The sequence below is a fragment of the Ochlerotatus camptorhynchus genome, unplaced genomic scaffold (assembly GCF_037179485.1).
Source record: "Ochlerotatus camptorhynchus isolate MF236.1 unplaced genomic scaffold, CSIRO-AGI_Acam_v1.1 ptg000008l, whole genome shotgun sequence".
In the NCBI taxonomy this organism is placed as follows: Eukaryota; Metazoa; Arthropoda; class Insecta; order Diptera; family Culicidae; genus Ochlerotatus; species Ochlerotatus camptorhynchus.
Window position 1 is genome coordinate 2,486,120 of NW_027040500.1, and position 21,576 is coordinate 2,507,695.

Genomic DNA, 21,576 nt, shown 5'->3' on the forward strand with positions numbered 1-21,576 from the left:
AACATGTTGAAATTCTAGCATTTTTGTTCCTACCAGTCTATTAGCTAGTATATATTTCCATCCATTTCTTCGTGCTCTGAATCATTCTCACCAGTCCGTGACTGACAGATACAACAGTTACACGATCAATCTGGCAGCAGTCAGCCAATTCACGAAACGCACAATCCGCATCGTTCGTCAGCGTACACCGGGAAGCTCATTTTTCCGTGCAGTCAAATCCATAACTTATTTGGATGTGATTGTATGGCTGCTACTCATATGCGAAAATACATGTATATGTCATTTCATCCACCTACAAACATGTAAAAATACTACTTCCCAGCGTGTGTGCAAGAGAATGAAATTATGTGAAAGCTGCACATGGAACGTTTCATGCTGCTTTATTGATTAATTGGCAATTAATTATCGATCGACTCTGAATTTCCTGTTTCCCTTTTCTTGACTATGTTTACGATCATCTTTTTCTCGTTGTCGACCCTCTTGATGCCTGTGATCAGGCCAGTGACAAGGCCTATACCAACAGCAGCGTTTGACAGTAGGCAGCATGTCCCGGACTCAAATCGTTTATTTTGCTGTGCTGGGCCCGCTGTCATGGTATAACATGTTGCCTACGCGCCTGCCACTGGGCTGCCTGTGATGCATCCTTGTGATATTTTTTTTTTTCTATTCAAAATTGATAGCTTCCAGTGTTGTACGAAAAATTGAGCGTATGTTTCTCGGAATGGCAAACGGAATACTTTAATGAGTTTATCGTTAGGGACTATGTAGACGGTATTTGAAAAATGGTAGTCCCCTCCTCCTTGGGAGCTTGGGCCTTATACGCTCTCTAAAAACGCCAGGATGATTTGATAAACCTACACACTTAGAAAATTCATGTAAATTTAGACGCTCTGAGACTGACATATTTTGACATAAATTTGAGTCATAACAGGCGCGAAGTATAGTTCAATCAAACGTACTTTTCGTCGAGCAACGAATTTTTCAGTCTCGGAGCAGTTAATATTACATGACATGTTTGCTAACATCTCATCTTTTATGTCAAAGATGGATTCCGTCACGTGTAAAATTAGTTATTCCTAAGCGTGTAGAACATCTGATCTATAGGAAAATTGAACATATTCGATGCGCATAGAATCCATGAATCTGGACGAATATATGTCATTGCTAAGGACATTATACTAGACGTGGTTGATCTAGTAGATCATTTGGCCTGCAGTACAGGCCGATTTGGAGAACCTAGCACATCTAATATGCATGTAAATTAATCATATTGGTTGCGCATTAGGGTGCTTCATTTTGAAAAGAAGTGTTTGATTTCATGTGGCCACTCTCCAGTGTGATTAATAACCTCAAAATATGAGTCTGTGTAAAAATGATATAGATTTATAAAGGTTAAGGTTACGCAAATGGTTTGAAATATGTATGAGAATTACTATGGACGCATTTCAAAATTAACTTAACTTTGGTTCTAGTTGACCAAATCCTGAAAAAAATGAATATATGGTTGTTGTAACAATGACCAACAAGCCTTTTGTTGTTACAGTTAGTTAGGCAGCAATTCATGAAAGATAGAAATGTGAAAAAAAAAACAAATTAGGATAAATTGATAGTTGAATATGTAAACACTAAAAGTAATGAAAATTTTGTGCGACGTTATATGTTTCAAACGATAAAAATAATGGAGCATGTAATGAAAATGGACATGTAAATTCACAGCTTTTGGTATGTACATGATTTTCATGTAGAATGACACGTTTACTCCCGATAAACTACATGTTTTTACAATGGAAAAAAGTTTACATGACCGTCATTTTTTGGACTCTACAAGAAATCACCTTAAAGCTGGCTATAAATATGTCCTATATGAATATGTCGGGAAATATAAATCCGGTATAGTCTAGATCCAAAACTACAACTTTGCTGAAGAAAGGATGTAGCTATCGGTCACCTGTGGTTTTATAAAGACAATCTTAGGGCCTGGTCATATATGACCACGTAGGCCCGAAAGTTTTGAAATAGAAAAGATCAGCACATGTCTAAAAAAAGCAATAAATCCTAGGTTTAAAATCTCGACTTTACTCCACATAGGGGTTTTGATCTAATTTCCGTCCTACTAAGCACAACCCGCGCTTTACCTCTCTTTTCTGAACGAGTTTAAACAAAAAATTGAATATTTCTGTCAAAGATGACTTGCAAATTTATTCACCTTTCCATACGTACCGTTGGTAAAGAGTCACAAATTGTTGAGATATTGTCTTAAATGTAACACTGCTTCTTGATTCTAAATTCGTTCTACGAGTTTCAATTCCGTCCTAACGCATTGAAACGCCATTAGATTTTCTTCGTCCTACGGATAAACGTAGAAAAAGGGGATTCGCTAGGAGCGCTTCCTTTGTTTTGAGAACAATGAGCGTAAATATTCATACAATGCGCTCTAACAGGATTTATGTTGTAGATAATGAACTAACGCATCGGAACAAACCTATTATTAATTGGTGCACGGTGAAATCATTGATATTATTGATCTTTTCTGATCGATAGAACGGAAATGGGCGATTACGACGAAATAGCGCTCTACCCTAGCACAATCGCTTCCATATCATTGGAAGTCGAAACGAAGCAATTTTCGTATGAAGTATAGTATAGAAAAATCGTTTCGACTTGCGTACATAATGTGGCCCTGATATTGATCCCCAAATATAAGCTCACTTGGTAGCGATTTCTTCATCTTATACTTCTTCCTCGCATCATAATAACTTATAACGTGCTCTCAACTTAGTGTTCTAGATGCACCTCCACAGTTATTAATTGAGAGCTTTTGATGCCTGTACCATGTTTGCATTAGTAGGTATAATTGTGCGACAAGTACAATCATACTCTATGCCCATGGAAGTCGAAAAAAATGTCCAACCCGTAAATTCCTAGACCGGACTGGGAACTGAACCCTGCCACCTCCAGCATAGTCTTGCTTTGTAGCTGTGCCTTTATCGACTGAACTAAGGGAGGTCCTTTGTAGCGATCTTACTGGCCTTTTTGTTCACTTCGTTCTTACTTTTTGCCAATCTAAACATATGATAGGTAGGATTATCGGCTTTCTCAGACTCTGAGTGAAAATGGCACATTCTACAACTTTTACATCCTACGTCCCACTTGATAAAATCTGACTCTGATTATACTAAAACAGACGATTCAAACTTAGGAACAGAAACTTTAATTCCCGGAAACTAGAGGAGGAATCCAATCCAACGAAAAAAATAATCATATATTCTGAACCAGTCAACCCACCTTTACAACTTATAGATATATTGAAGATCATTAGCTTCTAAATTAATTGATTACTTATCATCCAACGATCAAATAAAAAGTAGTGTTGAGCAAAGTTTCAGCAAATTTAGTACAACTAGCTGTATCAAGCATACATTAATAATGTAAATAAACAGTGATATGGCAAAAGGATGGTACGTGGTAACTAAAATATTACTTTTCCGAAGATAATTTCAAAATAAACTTCACTGGGTCAGTTCAGTATGAGATCGCAACCAAACGATCTCAAATTTTAAGAGGATGTTCAGAGATGAGATCGATTGTACTGTGTGGAATAAAATCGATAATTTGAATCACCCTAGTACATAAACGAACGTCGCTTTCCATGATTTATTAAATGTAAGGGATCATCCATAAATGAACCTCCACTTCGTGTTTGACAATACCTAATACATGGCTGGTCACAACTTCTGAAATAACCCTTTTTCCCCTTTGAGGGGAGGTTCAAATGCAACGTCATTTATGCATCTTCCCTAAATTTCTTGACAGTTTGGTATAGGATCAAACATAATGCTGAAAAATTAAATATAATTGTGTATTGCAAGCTTCCAGTTAAATAAATAAAAAAAAAGGCTACGACTGTGGGATGTATAACAAGAAAATGGAACTGTCAGGCTGACTTTTTTGGAATCAGTTGGAAGTAGGTATAGTGAATCTCATGTAATTGAACGAAGAAAATATATGACTGGAACGCCTAGTACAGTATCTAAGATACAAATACATTAGCGCTGACCTTAGTCAAACATAGAATCATCGTATGTAAAATAAGCAAATAGGCCAAACTCTCTTTTATCAACTTCGTTTCGGTGATTATGCTTTTGACCGATAAATGGTTTAATTGTGTCTGTCACTTTGCGTGACAACTGCAACTGATGCCGACGCGCGAACAACTCGTGAGAGTAGTCTTCTTGATATGCTGGTTTTAAACTAAAGCTGAGGCAAAAGTAAATCTCCAAATTCCCAACGCTACGCTTGCCAATCCGAGAAACATACCGATAGAAACACAGCATTCATTCGCTTTCCACTCGCTCTATTCATTCTCTTCCTTCCAAACGTAAATCAATATTTTTACAATAATTGAACTTATTGCTGTACACATACTACCACACAAGTAAATAAACATCCAGTGAGAAGGCACGCGCTTGGTCTTGGCTTCTATATAAATGTATGAGAATAACCGGATGAGTTAGCAAACTTTAGTTTTCTGTTCACTCTTCAAAACTATTCCACTTGAGTTTCCGTTAAATGTAACTTTCTTTTCTAAGTATGCTCTTCCAGTACTCACATTTCCCACTCGGAACCCTCCTAGTTTTGGTTCGATTCATGATTTTCCTCTAAAGAATGTTTTCCGGTAGGTCTTGATTGTCAATCATACTTAGTTTTGTGCCAATCCATCTTTTCCTTCCAGATAAATGTTTTTCTTACTCCAAACTTCCCCAAAGAACCAACCATTGCCAATTCTTCCCGAAATAAACTCCCACACTTTTGCTAATTAAACTTTTTATTGACCATGACGAATAAATTAAAACAGCTCCAATTGTTTCTGTTTTCTATCTCATAAAATTGCCTCGAAATATCGAAAACACAATATACGAAAAACAAATCGCGAAACCCTCTCCAAAATTCTACCATCAAAACAAAAAACCTCCCAAAACAAACCCCGAGTAGCCGAAGGACAAGCATTAACAGAAGAAGACGAAGAGTTTCTTTGTAATTTGTGCCAGAGGCGATTTGAGGAGCAAGGTACATGAAGATAAATTTGAACATTTCTTTTCATTGAATTGCCATTTTCGTTGCGCGTTGTTTTACTTGTCGACACCACCCCATATCCATTCGTTATCAGCGACACATTACGTTTCTTCATTGTTTTGTTTTTGTTTTCCATTTATCAGATTATATTTTGTACAGCCCCCGTTTTTTCACAGTCCCTTATTCACTCGCCGAAACAGTTTTGACATGGTAATGTGTTGACGTTTCAAAATTGACCAAAAAAGTTTCTCAACCTTCAATAACACGAGCAATGTAGGCTGAGAAGCTTAGACGATCAAATTATTGGCACAAAGCACAGGCGAGCAAACTATGTGTTTGCAGGTCAAAAATAAAGAGACGTTCACCTATGAGCTTGTGCTAATGAAAAATGTGCGCTCATGCAGAATGTGCTGATTTTCCAAACCATAACATTTTTTAAAGATTGAGTGAAGTATAATAGTGTTCCAAGCTACGAAACTAACATCCAAAAAGATGTTTTTGTTTACATTGACTTGCCGTGCTAACTTTGAGCTCTCTTTGTGCTGTTTCTGTGCGCTCCTACACCGTTTGAAAAATTCATGTAAATTTCTGCGAGATATAGCGCACATAAAATTAACTCTAGATTTGGAGTAACGATATTTCCTGTAAATTTAAGCGCAATATCGCATAAATTTGCAATTTTGTATGCAAGCTTGTAAACGATTTCGCTGTTTATGCCAAGTATAGCTCAAAATTAAACGAAGGGAGATTTTACGTGATAGTTAAAATTCATATTTTTTTTCTGTGTACCCACATCGCTCGTCTCTCAAATTAGTGCGAACTATCTCTGATCGAGTGCAGGAGACTTTAGAATGCACAGCACAAACTTATTTAGAGCTGTGCGCGTGCCTCCAGATGATCCCTACTCGGAAGCTTAGATTTTTCGAAATTTTTAGATGTTTTAAATTAATTAAGTCCACGAATCTTCAAATATTGTTATGAACCATCAAATATGTTTCCTAATCCTAAATACAGTGAATCTCAACCTGACATAACACAGTTCAACACGAATTTTTCACCATCAGTACAGAATGAACACACCAAAAATTGGTCATAAAATAATGCAGCAGGTAATACAAAACTTAATCGACAAACATATAGCCAGCATTGAATCATCCTATCTAGGCTTCGGTTTCAATTGATATTTCAATTCTGAAATAAACAAGACAATTTGATTTTGCACAAAGCAATCTTTCAGTAATTTTTATTATTTGAAAACTATACTTCGTTAGGATATGGTATCCTTTACTGTATGTAAGGCTTCAACCATGATTTATAGAGTGCTATCAACCAAAGTCAAAAACGTTGAGAGAGAGAGAGAGAGAGAGAGAGAAAACAATTTTTAAAATTTGAATTTCTTGTAAAACACACATGCGTCGTGTATTTATCCGATTTTTCTCGTCTGGTTTAAAGGCACGTGTGTAGCAAGACCATGCTGGAGGTGGCTGGGTTCGATTCTCGGTCCGGTCTAGGAATTTTTCGGGTTAGAAAATTTCTCGACTTCCCTGAGCATAGAAGTATGATTGTACTTGCCACACAATTATACCAATGCAAAAATGGTACAGGCATCGAAAACTCCGAATTAATAACTGTCAAAGTGCATCTAGAACACTAACTTGAGAGCACGCAATAAGCTAATATGCGATATGCAATAAGCTTGAAATGCGAAGAAGAAGAAGAAGAAGAAGAAGAAGAAGAAGAAGAAGACTGAACATAATTAGATTTTTAATCAAATATTTCGGAGCTTATTCAGAGCGTTGACAAAATAGTACTAACCATCACTGGATTTTTTTACTTTGTTTTTAGATCAAAACAGTTCAACTTATGGGCACATTTTAAAACTGAATTACTTATTATTTGATTCCAGAAGAGAACTCATTTTTGCCAAAACATCACATGGAACTGGTATTCACAACGTAACAAAAATAGATGGAAATCCATCATCGAAAGCGTTGTCATATATTTTGCATCATTTAATTTGATTTTATGTGATGGTGGTGGGTTTCATGTCCGTGAGGTCACCCTTCGTTAAGGTGTATTATCAGTGCCACCAAGTGAGGGTTCGAATCCCGCACCAGCCGGTGGAGTGTACCCCATTAGGCATAAATACGTTAGGCATACGGACGTTAGACATACGGACATTAACCATAATGGACGTTAGGCATAAAGTCATTAGGCATAATGGACGTTAAAATACCTTGCTTCTGTGCAATTCTAGAAACTTGTTTCGAGCATGGTAAACAATGCTTAAATTTTGCTAAGCGTTGAATAAAAGATGATGCAAGTTATACAAACATAGTTTATTTAATAAGCACAGTTTGGAATCCATTATGTATCACGTAGCTACATATTTACTTAGATCCAAGATTTGTAGCGATAGCGGTTAAGTAACCTGGCAATAAATACTCAGCATAGTTTGAACTATATTTTGAAATCAATCGCATCAAGAAATACAAAATTAAGTGTTGTAATATATTTTTACTAACATTGCAATTGTCTCATGAAATAAATAATGGTGAATTTTGTGATTTTTCATACAATAACAAAAACTACAAGGGACAGCCCTATGGGGTTGTACGCAATGGTGACTTTGCAAAATTCCAATCGATTGGCGAATTAGGGATTAAAATCCATCGTCTCTGGATCAACATCAGACCACTTTCATGCCGCGACCGACTTTGGTTTTTGAAATTCCACCCCCAATGGTGCCTTCAAGAACATGGTATGTTAGATTTAAACATATCTAGATAGAGCTGGAATTAGGCGTAACAGCTTTTGTAAGCAATGACTTCTCTCGATGATTTTTAGGAATTCAAGGTACGCCCACGCAAAGGGTAAAAAGGTAAATGAATCATTAAACAATGACGATGTTCCTTAATAAGTTAAAAAAAAATCTCCTTAAAATAGATCGGGTTGCTCCTTAAATTATTGATCAAAATACGTTAAAAATCTTAAAATGCTCAGTAAATATTTAAAGTACGCTCCCTAAAATGGAGAAAACTGTACATTAAGTATTTGAAAATGCTCCTTAGTATGCACCGCTTTGCACCATTTTGAAGTGTAATTGTACCATATATCATCGGAAAAGCTGCTGTAGAAAGGTTAATAAGTACCATGAAATCATCTGAAATGCTCAGTAAACCATTGTGTGCATTTGTACATTTTTACTGAACATTTCAGCTGATTTCATGGTACATATTAATCTTTCTACATCAGTTTTTCCGATGATATATGGTACAATTACACTTCAAAACGTTGCAAAGTGGTGCATACTAAGGAGCATTTTCAAATGCTTAATATACTGTTTTCTCTATTTTAGGGAGCGTACTTTAAATATTTACTGAGCATTTTAAGCAACCCGATCTATTTTAAGGAGATTTTTTTTTACTTATTAAGGATAATTTCATCTGTTTTATTGAGCAAAAGTAGGGCTGCCCACGCAAAGTAACATTACTGTCGGATAGAGAAATTCTTACCCTACCTGATGGTGATGTTGATTTGCGTGGGCGAGCCTTGACTTTCAAGACATCATCGAAAGAAGTCATTATTTACAAAAGCTGTTACGCCCTAATTTCAGCTCTATCTTGATATGGGAACTGACATCCGATTGATGACCTTGACATATGTCCAAAAAATACTCTTTTACAAATTTATGGTGGTCCTGAAAATGACCGTTTTGTTGTGATGGTTGAGTAATGCTGAGCTATTAGGGTGTTAAACACAAATGAGGCTGTTGTATTGTTTTGAATGAGGGTGACGTGCTTGGCATAGATGGCCCACAGCAACTCACGAAGAGCTAGTGATTCCGATCAATAGCGGTGAGGCTTCTTCCTCCTTCTATGGATGCTCATGTGGGCTGCAGCTCACTGCTTGCAGAATACCTTGCATTGTGTACTGGAGAACAATGTTCAACGCCACGCGCCGAAAACTGATGCCAACGCCCGGACACCACCACACGCGGTGATTGGAACTGAATCCAATCAGCGGTTGAGGCCAGCCTTGGTAGCTAGCTGCTTGCGGGGAGCCTTTCGTTGTGTACTGGTGAACACCACCACTCACCACGCGGTGATTGAATAAACACCGTTTGGTGAGACCAGATGGAATTCAACTTTGAAATCTGTGTTAGGGAAATCGCTTTTCGCAGGCAATCGGTGATAATTTTAATGTTCAAAGCAACAGTTACACATTCGTGCAAATTTTCAACAGTGGCATTTTGAAAAATGATAAAGTCTTAAATTAAACAGATGCGTAGAAATATATCTGATCGATTGGTGATAAAATTATTGAAATTGATCAATGAGCAGCTGAGTTTTTAACGTTCAAAATCTTTCATAATTTTGTTACATGTTCCATTTTCGGTTTTCACATAGTGTAAAAACAGCTAAGGTTGAATAAAAGATAATTCCAAAGAACAGCTCATGAAATGAAGAATGGTGAATTCTGTGGTTTTTCATTCCATAACAAAAAACATACCTGCTGTTTGAAGGATTTACTCTCATACTTTTCGATGTTGTCATCAAAATGAAAACTAGCTGCGGATGTGAAGGAGCGATACTTTCATGAACAGTGACGAGTTGCCGAAACAAACAAGGAACTTTGATTTACGGTTTTAGCGACTTTGTAGTCAATGTAATTGTTTATGAGAAAGTTTGAACATACTGAGAGGCAAGCACATATCATCGGTAAGAGACGTGTGTGTGAGAAAACAAGGAACTGTGGCAAACGTACCATCTGCAACCCAATACTTTGCCTGTCCAAGACTTTGCAAGTTTTCATGGGTCCCAAAACTTAAGGCTCTTTCATTATTGTCACCGATGGCAGCAATCTATAGACGGTCCCCATTATCATCCTTCTGGAATTCATCAGGAAGATTATGCCTAACATCTTTTATGTCTAACGTCCATTATGCCTAACGTCCATATGCCTTACGTCTGTATGCCTTACGTCCGTATGCCTTACGTCGTGTACCCGTCAATTGTCTTTTTTTAAATAGTTATTTTATAGCACTTTGAGGAAACGCATCAGCAATTTCTACAAATGTTTATTTTCATCGAAAGCTAAGCTCCGAAGCTTTACATTTTCATTAGCATAAAGTTTGTGTGAGTTCGGAAAAAAAAGTAAGAGGTTGTATTCAAGACACGACCGTAGATTAGACGTAGGATTACGAAAGATAGTTTTGATGTCACAGTAAAAGTATAGTATATATTAAATTGATTTCTTAACTCGTTATCAGTGAAAAAGTTCGATAGGTTGAAATTCAGAAGCAATTAGAGAGTTCTGTTTGTGAGGTGCTGTATCGATGTCAATGTAGTACAAGCCAATCCTGGACGATAATCTTGGATACAAGCTCTTTAGTTAACTCTTTTATCAGTCATTTGTGATCCTGAAAAGGACCGATGTGTTGGAAGCTTGGAAGCCAGTTTGGAACAATGATAGTGGTGTGGAAATCACATAATGTGGGCCTACCGGACGGTACCTACGTGTATGCTTTTGAATGCAAATTGTAAGCCCCTTCTATTAAGAGAATTAGGCAAGATTTTTTTTTTGCATAATTCTATTAATAGGAGGAGCTTAAAATTAGTATCAAAAGCATTAAGATAAGTACGGTCTGGCATGTTCAGTGCTAGGTATCAATATTCGGCGACTGCGTTAGGGAAACCTCGTTTTCTGATGTAAAAATGGCGCATTTACATGCACAAAACGCACGGAACTTTTGGTTTATTCAATAGATAATAAAAAAACGAAAATTGATTGGAGGAAAAAAATGTTTCCAATCGCGTGATATTCACGATCAATCATATACATTCGAGACTTTTATGCTTTTTCTAGCGTCCTGGAGAAAACCTTACGAAGTGTTTCTGGTTATTTGACATGGCCATGTGGTATTCGGCCATTGTGAGAATTTGTATGTACCACTCCTATACTGTTACGCTTTTGACCACAACCATTTGGTTGCTGGGTACATAATCAAAGAGATTTGGGGATGATGTAACTGGTAGCAAGGCAAGCGAACGTTCAATGAAAATTAACTCTTAAACAACAATAATTTATGGTGGTCCTGAAAAGAACCGTTTTGTCGTGATGGTTGAGTAATGCTGAGCTGTAAGAGTGTTCAACACGGATGAGGCTGGCGAGCCGTATGTTTTTTTTTTTTTTTTTTTGAACGAGGCCCACAGCGACTCACGAAGATGGATCCCGATTAGTAGCGGTGAGGCTTCTTCCTCCTTCTTCAGTGAATGGGCGCTCAAGTGAGCTGCAGCTCACTGCTTTCGGGCAGCCTTTCATTATGTAGGTACAAGCACTGCTGCTGCTGCTGCTGACGACCGACCGGACACCACCACCCACCACACACGGTGATTGAATAAGCACCGTTCAGGGAGACAAGATCGAATTAGATTTTGAAAACTGTGTTAGAGAATGCGTTGTTTGCAGGCAATCGGTGATAATTTTGATCACTATTGCAACAGTTGGACGTTTGTGCAATTTTCACTAGTGATTCATTATTCAAAAATAAAGGGACTTGATGGTATTGATAAATTTTTGGCGAGTACATTTTTCATAAGTCTAGGAAGAATTTTTGCTCCAACACGTCATGCTTTTAAGATGCCACTCTCATTATGACGCCGTACCGATCTACAGACGTGTATGAGATCAGCGAACTTGTTTCACGGAGATGCTCCAAGTTCTGAAAACACCACCTAAGTTTTAGAATCATCACCGAAATGCGCAAACCGACAACAGGCAAATGTTCTTTGAGTTATTTTCTAAAAATGTTCTTTGAACGACAATTCCACACACATAGGTTGGACCAAAATCGTGATTTAAATCACAATTTAAACCTTAAAGCACGTAACATGTAAGGACATTAGCTCATAGGCTCAAGGGAACACAATATCGTCAAATTTTAAATAGTTCATGCAAACCGCCTAAATATTTGTCATGGGATCAGTTCCAGGCAAAGTAGCGAGAGAAAAATTTATTTTTGATTCGACCTTCTCAAACAAATTGAAAATAACAGAAACATAATTTAAAACAAACATAAGCCACCTGAAAGTGGATAAAAAAAAAAATAACTTCACATTGGAGTAGCACATTAAAGAGTTTAAAATGATCAATTTTTAAATGAAAAACTGACAACTGATTTATCAGTAATCTAGTGGACAACTATTTAGCAAACAGACTGGAATGGCTTCCACGATTCAAAATAAGAGCTATTTTCAAAAGCTGTTCCGCTCACAGAATCTGATATGTTGTAGTTTAATCCGCAGATCTTGGATTCAAGATTTATAATCATAATTTATGTGGATGTTCATGATTGTATGATTGACAAATATTTAAAAACAAAACCGGCATCAATTTAAAGCAAATTTACAATAGTTCATAATACATTTTCTCTTCAATTTACGACCCATCACGAAAAAGGCAACACAACCTTCCGAATATGCAAGAAAACTTGGAATTTTTCTTAAGCGTATTTTTAGGTGTGATGATAGATGAAATTCAAAGGACTTTTATACTCGATTCTGGAATCTCAATTGAATATGCAGAAAAATTCAAACTTTCAAAGACATTCAATTTTAGAATAATTTTGATAGGTTTTTCCTCACAGGAGAACTTTTCAATTCTGGACAACGTAATCCGTTTTAGAAGTCATTTGGCTGGATGAAATACTTAACTAATGACCAGCATTTGAACATCGCAGTATCGCTTCAGTACCCATGTACTCCACAAGTGTTCTCGAAGTGTCAAATCACCAATTGGGACCTGGTAAAATGTTAGTTGAGTTGCGTTTGTGATGCTTGGGTATATGTCGTTTGTTAAAATCCGTATTTGTTTTCTGTACTTTTGATTATTAACGCTAGTTTGTAGGATCTGCAACAACCCTCTGTCTAGCATAAGCGATTCTCAACCTTTTTCGATTGACGTACTTCTTAGCAAAAAATCTTCAAAAATTGTGCCATCTTTTTTCAATGTTGATATTTTAAGAAAAGGGATGGGATGATAAAAAAACGGATAAAAAGCACAACATCATCGAACATTTGCGATATAAGTGAACAAGGGCAACTATGTTATGTCAAGGATAAGCTGTATTTTGGAAGATGTACTTCATACATGATAAAGGATATAATTACTTTCGAAACATCAGTGTAAATTTCCAAAGCTTTTATAAACCTATTAGATTGAGTATTGATATGTGCAAATTAATATCTTTAATCCCTTTTAAATAGATTCACACTATTCAAATTTTAGTCGTTTATTGTAGTATTAATTACCAAGATACTACTTTACAGTACCGGACAAAAGTACACAATGCTTTGATGATTTATTCTACAAAAAGTTCAAAAAGAGTTAACTTATCATGATGTATACAAAAACTTCTCAAATCATGGCTTATTGGATTATTTTATTATTATACAAAATTTATTGGTATAGTACTGAACATTATTGATGGCTGACGTTGTTTCAAAACACCCTTATCTTGAAGTACAAGGAAACAAATTAACTAAACTACTTACGACACTGTACACATTTTAAAAATTATGTAATATGTTGACATCCGCTGGTCTAGCTAAAGGAAAATCAAGCTCAGCTCTCTGTAGAATCTCACTCTAGTACCAGGACGATAACCAGCCACTCCTGAACATGGAGAACAGATGTCGTTTTGAAACCACCCCTAACATGCATAAAAGACACTCGAGATGGCAGAGCGCTTCCTCTATCGCAATGATATGGTTACCGCGCCAGTGTTCATGGCGTTGCGGATTGACAACAATGCTCAGACTACATCACCAAGCTGTGTCCATATTTCAGCTGGTAATCGTTTGTGTTTAATGCACCGTCCAGGTTGTCATCCCATATTAATATTCAATCACATTTTTGTTTACACCATGTGAATCTAGTACCATCAAGATGAATTGGAGAATATCCAGATTTAGTAAATGATGTTTTTCGGCAACACCTTCTGTAAACAATCGATTTTGTAACTAAAGTGCACTCCAGACACTTACGCTAGTCGATGCTCCAGCTCGCACGAAACGTTGCCACAATTCAAAACTGTTTGCGAACAATTCCACCTACTCACGAACTAACTTCTTATCGCCCCGATTGTATTTTCATCGACACTTGACACGGAATGTTGGTGTCGCACAGGTTTTATTGCAATCCATTCCCCCTCATGCCCATGTCATACAAAGTACGTTTATCGTTTATTCAATTTCTGTTGGCACATTTGGTTTTATAGTTTTCTGTTTCTTAGGTTCTTTATATTTTTTTTCAATTTGTGTACTCTTCTTGTGTGTTTTAGTAGTGTGACACATCAATGCAATAATTGCTAGTTGAAGTTCTGTAGTGGTATGCTACTTTAACAACTATCGAGAGAAAAAGAAACTTTTATATGAAAGACAAGACCTAAATTCACTGATTTTCGATTTCTTCCCTTCACCAACAGCACCTCCAACTGTCACGCGTTCTGCCGCGGATGCATTTTTCATTTCACTTACCCATGAGAACACCACTAACTCACACTGTATACACTTGGTTCATTTTCAATTAGAGTAGTTCTTTATTAATGAAGGTTGTTACAGTAAGGCTATACCATTCCACAAAGTGAATGACAACAACAACAGCCAAATACATCGATTTTCTTCACCATTGCACAATACTATTTCTCCACAACTCTCTCAAACCTTGTATCTCTCAGTTCAACAAGTACAACACGATCACACTATTGGAGCTCAATTTGCTTTAGCTAAACGATAAGTTGTTTTCGATTTAGTTAGGTTTTTTTTTTGTGAAGTAGTTTAAGTTTTATTTCTAGCCCATCTACCAACAACAACACCCTACTTTGGCTACTAAACTTTTTGATCATATATCTATTAGATGCGAATTTAACCAGTTCAATTATGCCTTTTTTTCGTTTTTCTCAAGTTTTGGGTTTGTTTTCTACTTTCTTTCGTTAGAGAATACAGAGGAATCTTTTGAAATCAATAAAGTTTAATCGCCTTACTTTCTCCCTATGAATACGATAATATAAAAACATAAACAATCACTATATGTAGGAAATTACAGTTGTCTGAAAGTGGATTTAATATTTACAAGAGATCGAGCGTTCTATTTCACGACCGTGTTCATACCCGGCATCATACTGGTGACGTCATCGTTCATCACATTCTGGCTGGAGTGGAACGCGGTACCGGCCAGATCAATGATAGGTAATGATCGTCAACTTTCATTCGGGCTCCGCCTAAAGAGCGGTCGGCCAAAAACACCAATCCATCACATCACAACATTCTGGTGAAAATTGACGGAAAACCATTTGCCATCTCGTCCTCCCTACTCCCATTTCTCGGCTCGGCCATCCACCTCGGTTTTGGACCTCAACATTTGGCTGGCTCTCATCATCACTGAACAAACCCAGCACATCATCATTTTCATCGATACCTCAAAAACCAACCCCCCACAACGCAGGCCTCCCTGTTCATTTCCTACGATCCTCTGTACCTTGTTCGATGGGTCACCTAGAAAATCACATACCAATAACAAATCCACTCGGAAACCAACTTATAGCAGCGACATTTGAGCGCTCTACAGTGTCAGCGATTGTCTTTTTTTGTGGAGGCGAATGTGGGAATCAAACTATTCCATACACCACCACCAGCACCACAAGCACCACCAACAACACCAGCAGGAAGTAAACGGTAACAAAACACTCACTGCATTGACTGATCCCAACACAGAAACGACTGGGTCCGAGAGAAGAGATGTTCTAACTTTTGCCTTGCTGCAGCCTGCCTGATTGTTCTGGATTCAATTCGATTGAGTTGTTGTTTGAAAAGTTAACAAAGTTGATAAAAGTAGTTTAGAACGCGTTTAGTTTCCGATTGTTGTTTATGATTTTCCCTCCTGTAGGATAGAGTATATGGTTCGAACTTTAACCAGTAGTTTTTCTAGGTGAATGGCTGACGAGTAGTGCTTTCTACCTTGCATGACAATTTCCGTTCCGAACTTTTCCTTTTCTGCCAACTAAATATTATGATTAAGCATTGATTAGGTGATCGATAATACAAGCATCTGAGAAAGCAATGAAACAGCTTTCACTGGTAAAAAAAAATAAAAATTATTGGTATACCGTGGACCCCCTATAATCTGACCGTTTTTAATTTGAGCCCCGTTAATCTGCACGCCATGCAAACTAAAAAATGCTCAAACGTCATTCAGCACAATGAAATGGAGTAAAGCGAAATGGAACGATGCGAAACGAAACGCAGAATAAAAACAAAACAGCAAATAAGGCTACCAGAAACTCGCTTTTTATTATCATAGGGCTACTAGAAGTTCAAATTAAAAATGTACCCTGTTCAGATTAACGGGGGTCCACGGTATAAGAGTTGCTTTAAGTTTAAGATATTCAGAAAATATTTTTCATGAACTCATGTAACTATGCAAAAAAAATGTATCTTCATCAGTTTTTGAAAATCTTCAAACCCATTATAAACTCTGCAACTGAAAAAACTTTACAAAAGTTTTAAAAGTAATTTTGAACAAGATTTTAACACCCCAATAAAACAGTGTACTTCTTTCGACTATCAGGGTGGCCAGTGATTTTTCATTTTGAAATTCCCGGTTTTTTTCCCGGTTTTCCCGGTTCAAATCTTTAAAATTTCCCGGTTGTTGATATTCAACAAAAAACTAAATTGTACACATTTTTTTAAAACGTGGCCAACTGTAAATTTTCAGTGGTTATTTGTGGGAAAAATGAAAGCCAAATTACAGAAAGTGTTTTCTAATACCCCGTACAGACTATGGCTTATATCATGTAAAATAGGCTGTAATGCATAGGATTTGCAGTGAAAACTAGATGTATGAGTGCTCATTGCAAGAAAGCCTATATTACATGATATAAGCCATAGTCTGTACGGGGTATAAAGCTATAGGAAAAAATCAACTCTATGAGTCACTTAATGTAAAGGGTGTCCACGATGAAATTGCCACACACAAAATTGAATCGCAAAATTCGAGTTTTCATCCGATTGCCATCAAATTTTCAGGGATTGAGAAATAACTATTAAACTTCATTTTACCATTTTACTCGTATTTTATTTACAGTCCATACGCAAATGCCCGCACCTTGGCCTTAACCCCGGCCATAAGATTCTGCACGACCTGTGAATCAACCGTTTTTTGCATGTAAACCCATACTTTCTTCAGTTCCTCGACTGTCTTCACTACCTTAGGTCGTTTAAGAAGGTGCTGCTTCATAATCGCCCAGTACTTCTCGATGGGGCGGAGCTCCGGAGTGTTGGGAGGTTTGAACATTTTCGGCACGAAATTGACCTTATTGTCCGCATACCACTTCAGCACGTCCTTGGAGTAGTGGCATGAGGCCAAATCCGGCCAGAAGATTGTTGGGACGTTGTGGGCCTTCAGGAGAGGAAGCAGCCGCTTCTGGAGGCACTCTTTTATGTACACCTGTCCGTTCATCGTGTCCTGGGTCACGAAAGGTGCACTCCGCTTCCCGCACGTGCAGATGGCTTGCCAAACCAGGAATTTCTTCGCAAATTTGGACATCTTCTGAGTGCGGACATGCTCCGGAACGCTGAACTTATCCTTGGCCGTGAAAAACAGGTTGCCGGGGATCTGTTTGAAGTCGGCCTTCACATATGTTTCGTCGTCCATGATGCAGCATTCAACTTTCGTCAGCATGTTGAGGTACAACTTCCTGGCACGGGTTTTGGCGGACTTGTTCTGCTTCTCGTCGCGATTAGGGGCCTTTTGTACCTTGAACGTTCGAAACCCAGCCTTAGTTTTGGCCTTCTGGACAAAACTTCGGCTTAGGTGCAGCTTCTTAGCCACATCCCTAACGGAGGCGTTCGGATTTCGGTTGAAGGCCCCAACTACGCGGTTGTGATTTTTTTCCTTCACTTCTGGGCTTCCGATCGGTGGTCAACCGTTCCTCGAACCACTTAATCACTCGCGACACCGTCGAATTCGCGATTCCCAACGTTTTAGCGATGGAACGATGCGAGAGATCCTTGTTCTCGTGATGAATGCGCAAGATTTTATCACGCACGAGCTGTTCTTTCGACTCCATTTCCGCGAGTTTTGATCACAGGACTTTAAAGCTTGCAGGATGTAAATAATGCACTATGAACTAAATCCACCCAAATTTTCATTAAATTCTACCCAACGGTTAAAAAGTTAGAGCAATTTCATAGTGTGGCAATTTCATCGTGGACACCCTTTATTCAAAACAATTTATTGATCTTTCGAGATACTTTGATAAATCGAATTCTACCACTTTTTATGATCGATACATCTTATGATTTCAAAGCCCTAGAATTCATTGCGTAACAGGGATTAAGGTCACTGGGCCAAATACTATCTGGATAAATAGGTTAAATAATAGATGAATTGTGAAGAATAAGAGATTTAATTAAAAAAATGTTTCAGAAAAATGAACTTGGTACAAATGAGAATTAGAGCAAATTGATAGTGATATCGGATAAAGAAGCTGTGTATTCAATGAAAGATTATTTACTAATAAGATAGATTCCCAAGATTATTGGGCTTTAAAATTTGTGTGGGTTTGAAAATAGAACTTTTCTTCAAAATTTGGGATCTTCGTGATGCAAGATTTGGAGTAAAAAATGTGAAAGTTTAAAAATTCACAGATTAGAAAAAAAAACTAAATAGTCGTGCAGTCATAATTGTCAAGGCTCTGAGACTTGGAAGTATTTTAAGAGTTAAAACAAATTACAGAACAATCGATAGAATCTTGCGGACAAACCCTGGAATTTTCAGTAAAATTAAAAAGTATTCAAAGAGTTGATTTCAAAAAAAACTATTGAGGAGGATCCCACATAGTTTTCGAAGGAGAAGTTCCGAGCAGAATTTCAGAATGATTCTGAAATCGTTTTTACAAATATTTGTTTCTTATGTGCAGCATCTTCAATATTTTGTTTTAAGACCCATGGACTTTACATCTGAAATTGATTCGCAAAAATCAATTTGAAATATTGCTGAGTGATTAAATTCTAAGAACAATACGGCGGGAATCTGAAGAAAATTATGCAGCAAATAGAGAAAGATATTCATGTGGTAAAAAATCACTCTGTTTTAATGGTTTATTCTGAATTTCTGGTGTGAAAATGTAATCCTATGGTGTGATTAATTTATTTTTCCCGGTTCTCTCATCGAATTCCCGGGTTTTTCCCGGTTTTCCCGGTTACTTTTCAAATTCCCGGATACTTCCCGGTATTCCCGGTTTTCCCGGTTCGCTGGCCACCCTGGACTATGGTTTTCATAATCTTATGAATTATTCTAGATATATGAAGTCATTTAAGAGAGATTTTTTAAAAATAGAATGAAATTGGATATAAAATGGCTCCTGGATAAACATTTGTTAAAGGTAGATTTTATTAAATACACACATGGTCTGGTATTAGAAGGTACATATTAATGAGAAAACTATAAATTTATAGAAATTTCCTTGCACGAAACATACGGATCTCTAAGAAAAGTGTGTTTGATTGCATTTAATTTATCTTTTCTTTTAACTGATTCTCATGTCATAAGAGCCGCTTGCATATAACGGTCTCAGGGCACCAAAATTCTCATAACTTTTTCGTGTAATCAAAAGTAACAATTGCAAAAGTTATAGGGATTACTTTTTTAATATCGGACAAAATGCGCCGAAGGGTCACACAATTTTTGAAAGTTTGCCTACAGCTTGAGTTAATGTTACTATGAACGAAAATAAATCTTATTATTCCGGGTAGTTAAATTTTCGGGAATTTCAGGATGAAGTTTTCAGAATATCCCGGTCATCACGCATTGAAATGAAATAAAATTATCTCAGCAGTCCTAAAAAATATAATCTAAAAATACTACCAACAAAAATTCTCATGGTGGAGCAAAACCAGAAAAACCCATTTTAATTAATGAACATTAACTTCTTTTCTTTAACTGGTTAAAATGTTAGAGTGATGTCTTTTACCGTTTTTAAGAAATGACCGAAAAACAAACGGCCTGGCATAGGAAAGCTATGAAGATTATCGTTTTCTTGATTGTTTTACGATTTTCTTAGAATGGCACCAAACCGGCCCACAGAGGAGTACTTTGAAAACCTGGCCAATATACGAAAAAAAAAATATGTTTTCTTTCTTTCTTTCTTTTTTGTTTTGAATACTTAAGTAATTGGGGAAATTTATGTAATGTCGTCCTAAATGCCCCTAATTGGGGCCATACATAAATTCAGCAATCGACTAAATTTTCAAAAGCTACCAAAAATTTCCATTAGTACCGTCCCAATGACGCGTTCATCTTGATAAAATTTATAGATAACAGATTTTTAGCGATGGGCCCAATCTGATTGATGTCAATTCTGCTCATGGTTTGGCCAGAGAGTGGTACGTAACTGGCAGCCAGTCGGGCATGGTCGTCACTCAGTCTATCGTCCGTGAAGACACTAGCCAATTTTTCAGAGAACAGCTGACAGATATCTTGCGTAGATGAGGCCATGTTACCATTATGTGTCATAGACGACGGCAGACCAGCTTCATGACGTTGTTCGTTGACAAACTTCCAAAGCTGCTTGGGACGTGACATAAAATTTTTCTGCAATCCACGTCGATACTGAAGAAAGCACCGTTTCGCAACTCGTTTGTATGCGTGATTGATCCTGACATAGTGACGTTGAAGGGATAGTGTGCTGTGCTTGGTGAACTTACTAAGAGCGGCTCTCTTTCTGGATTTCAGTCGACGAAATTCGCTCTTATGCCATGTTGGATGGGTCGTATGATGATGAATCTTTTTCGGAACGTGTTTGTCAATGATATATGCCAAGACATTGGAAATAGTTTGAGCGGCGGACTCAATGTCAACGGTGTTCAATAAGTCGTTCCAATCTAAATTGGAGAATAACTCGGCGATACTACCATGGTCGACGTTGCGAAAATCGTAGGAAACGGTGGCAGGTGAAATATTAAAATCATGCATCATGCATAACGTCACCAGCAGCGCACCAGAAAGGAGCCATGTCCTGGGCGCTTACAAAACAAAGTTGTTCTGGTTAATAACATGGTTGATTTGAGAAAGAGTGGCTGAGCTGTAATTGTAGAAGGAGCGAAGCGTAGGAAAGGATGACAGAGTGATCCATGTCAGGATAGAGGACGCCGTTGCGAGTTTTATTTTCCATGAAATCCCCGGGAGATTGAAGTCACCAAACACAATAACTTCATCGGTTGCTTTGGCGGTATCCAGAACAGAGAAAACCGATTGGCAATGGGTTTCGATGAGGTCACGCTCCCGTATACGGTCGGGAGGAAAGTAAACCGCACAGAGAAACAAGGTACGATCGCCCAGTTTAATAGACGTCCACACCTGCTCTGAGGATGTCCAAGAATTATTTTCTAGTAACCTCGCTTTAAACCTAGAATGTATAGCCACTAAAACACCTCCACCTTT

General features: G+C 37.5%; 1 protein-coding gene across 24 annotated transcripts in view; it reads left to right on the plus strand.

Moving 5' to 3' along the window:
* pHCl-1 (pH-sensitive chloride channel 1) overlaps nt 1–21,576 on the plus strand; it is a 442,438-nt gene that overhangs the window by 334,616 nt on the left and 86,246 nt on the right. For 12 of the 24 annotated variants that reach the window (XM_065218428.1, XM_065218422.1, XM_065218457.1 and 9 more), the window contains 2 exons: nt 4,993–5,067; nt 15,171–15,323. The exons of 5 other annotated variants lie outside the window; for them this stretch is intronic. In XM_065218428.1, coding sequence (XP_065074500.1) covers nt 4,993–5,067; nt 15,171–15,323 — 228 coding nt within the window. The remainder of the gene's footprint in view (nt 1–4,992; nt 5,068–15,170; nt 15,324–21,576) is intronic. 7 more of the 24 variants (XM_065218491.1, XM_065218504.1, XM_065218569.1 and 4 more) reach the window with 2 other exon arrangements.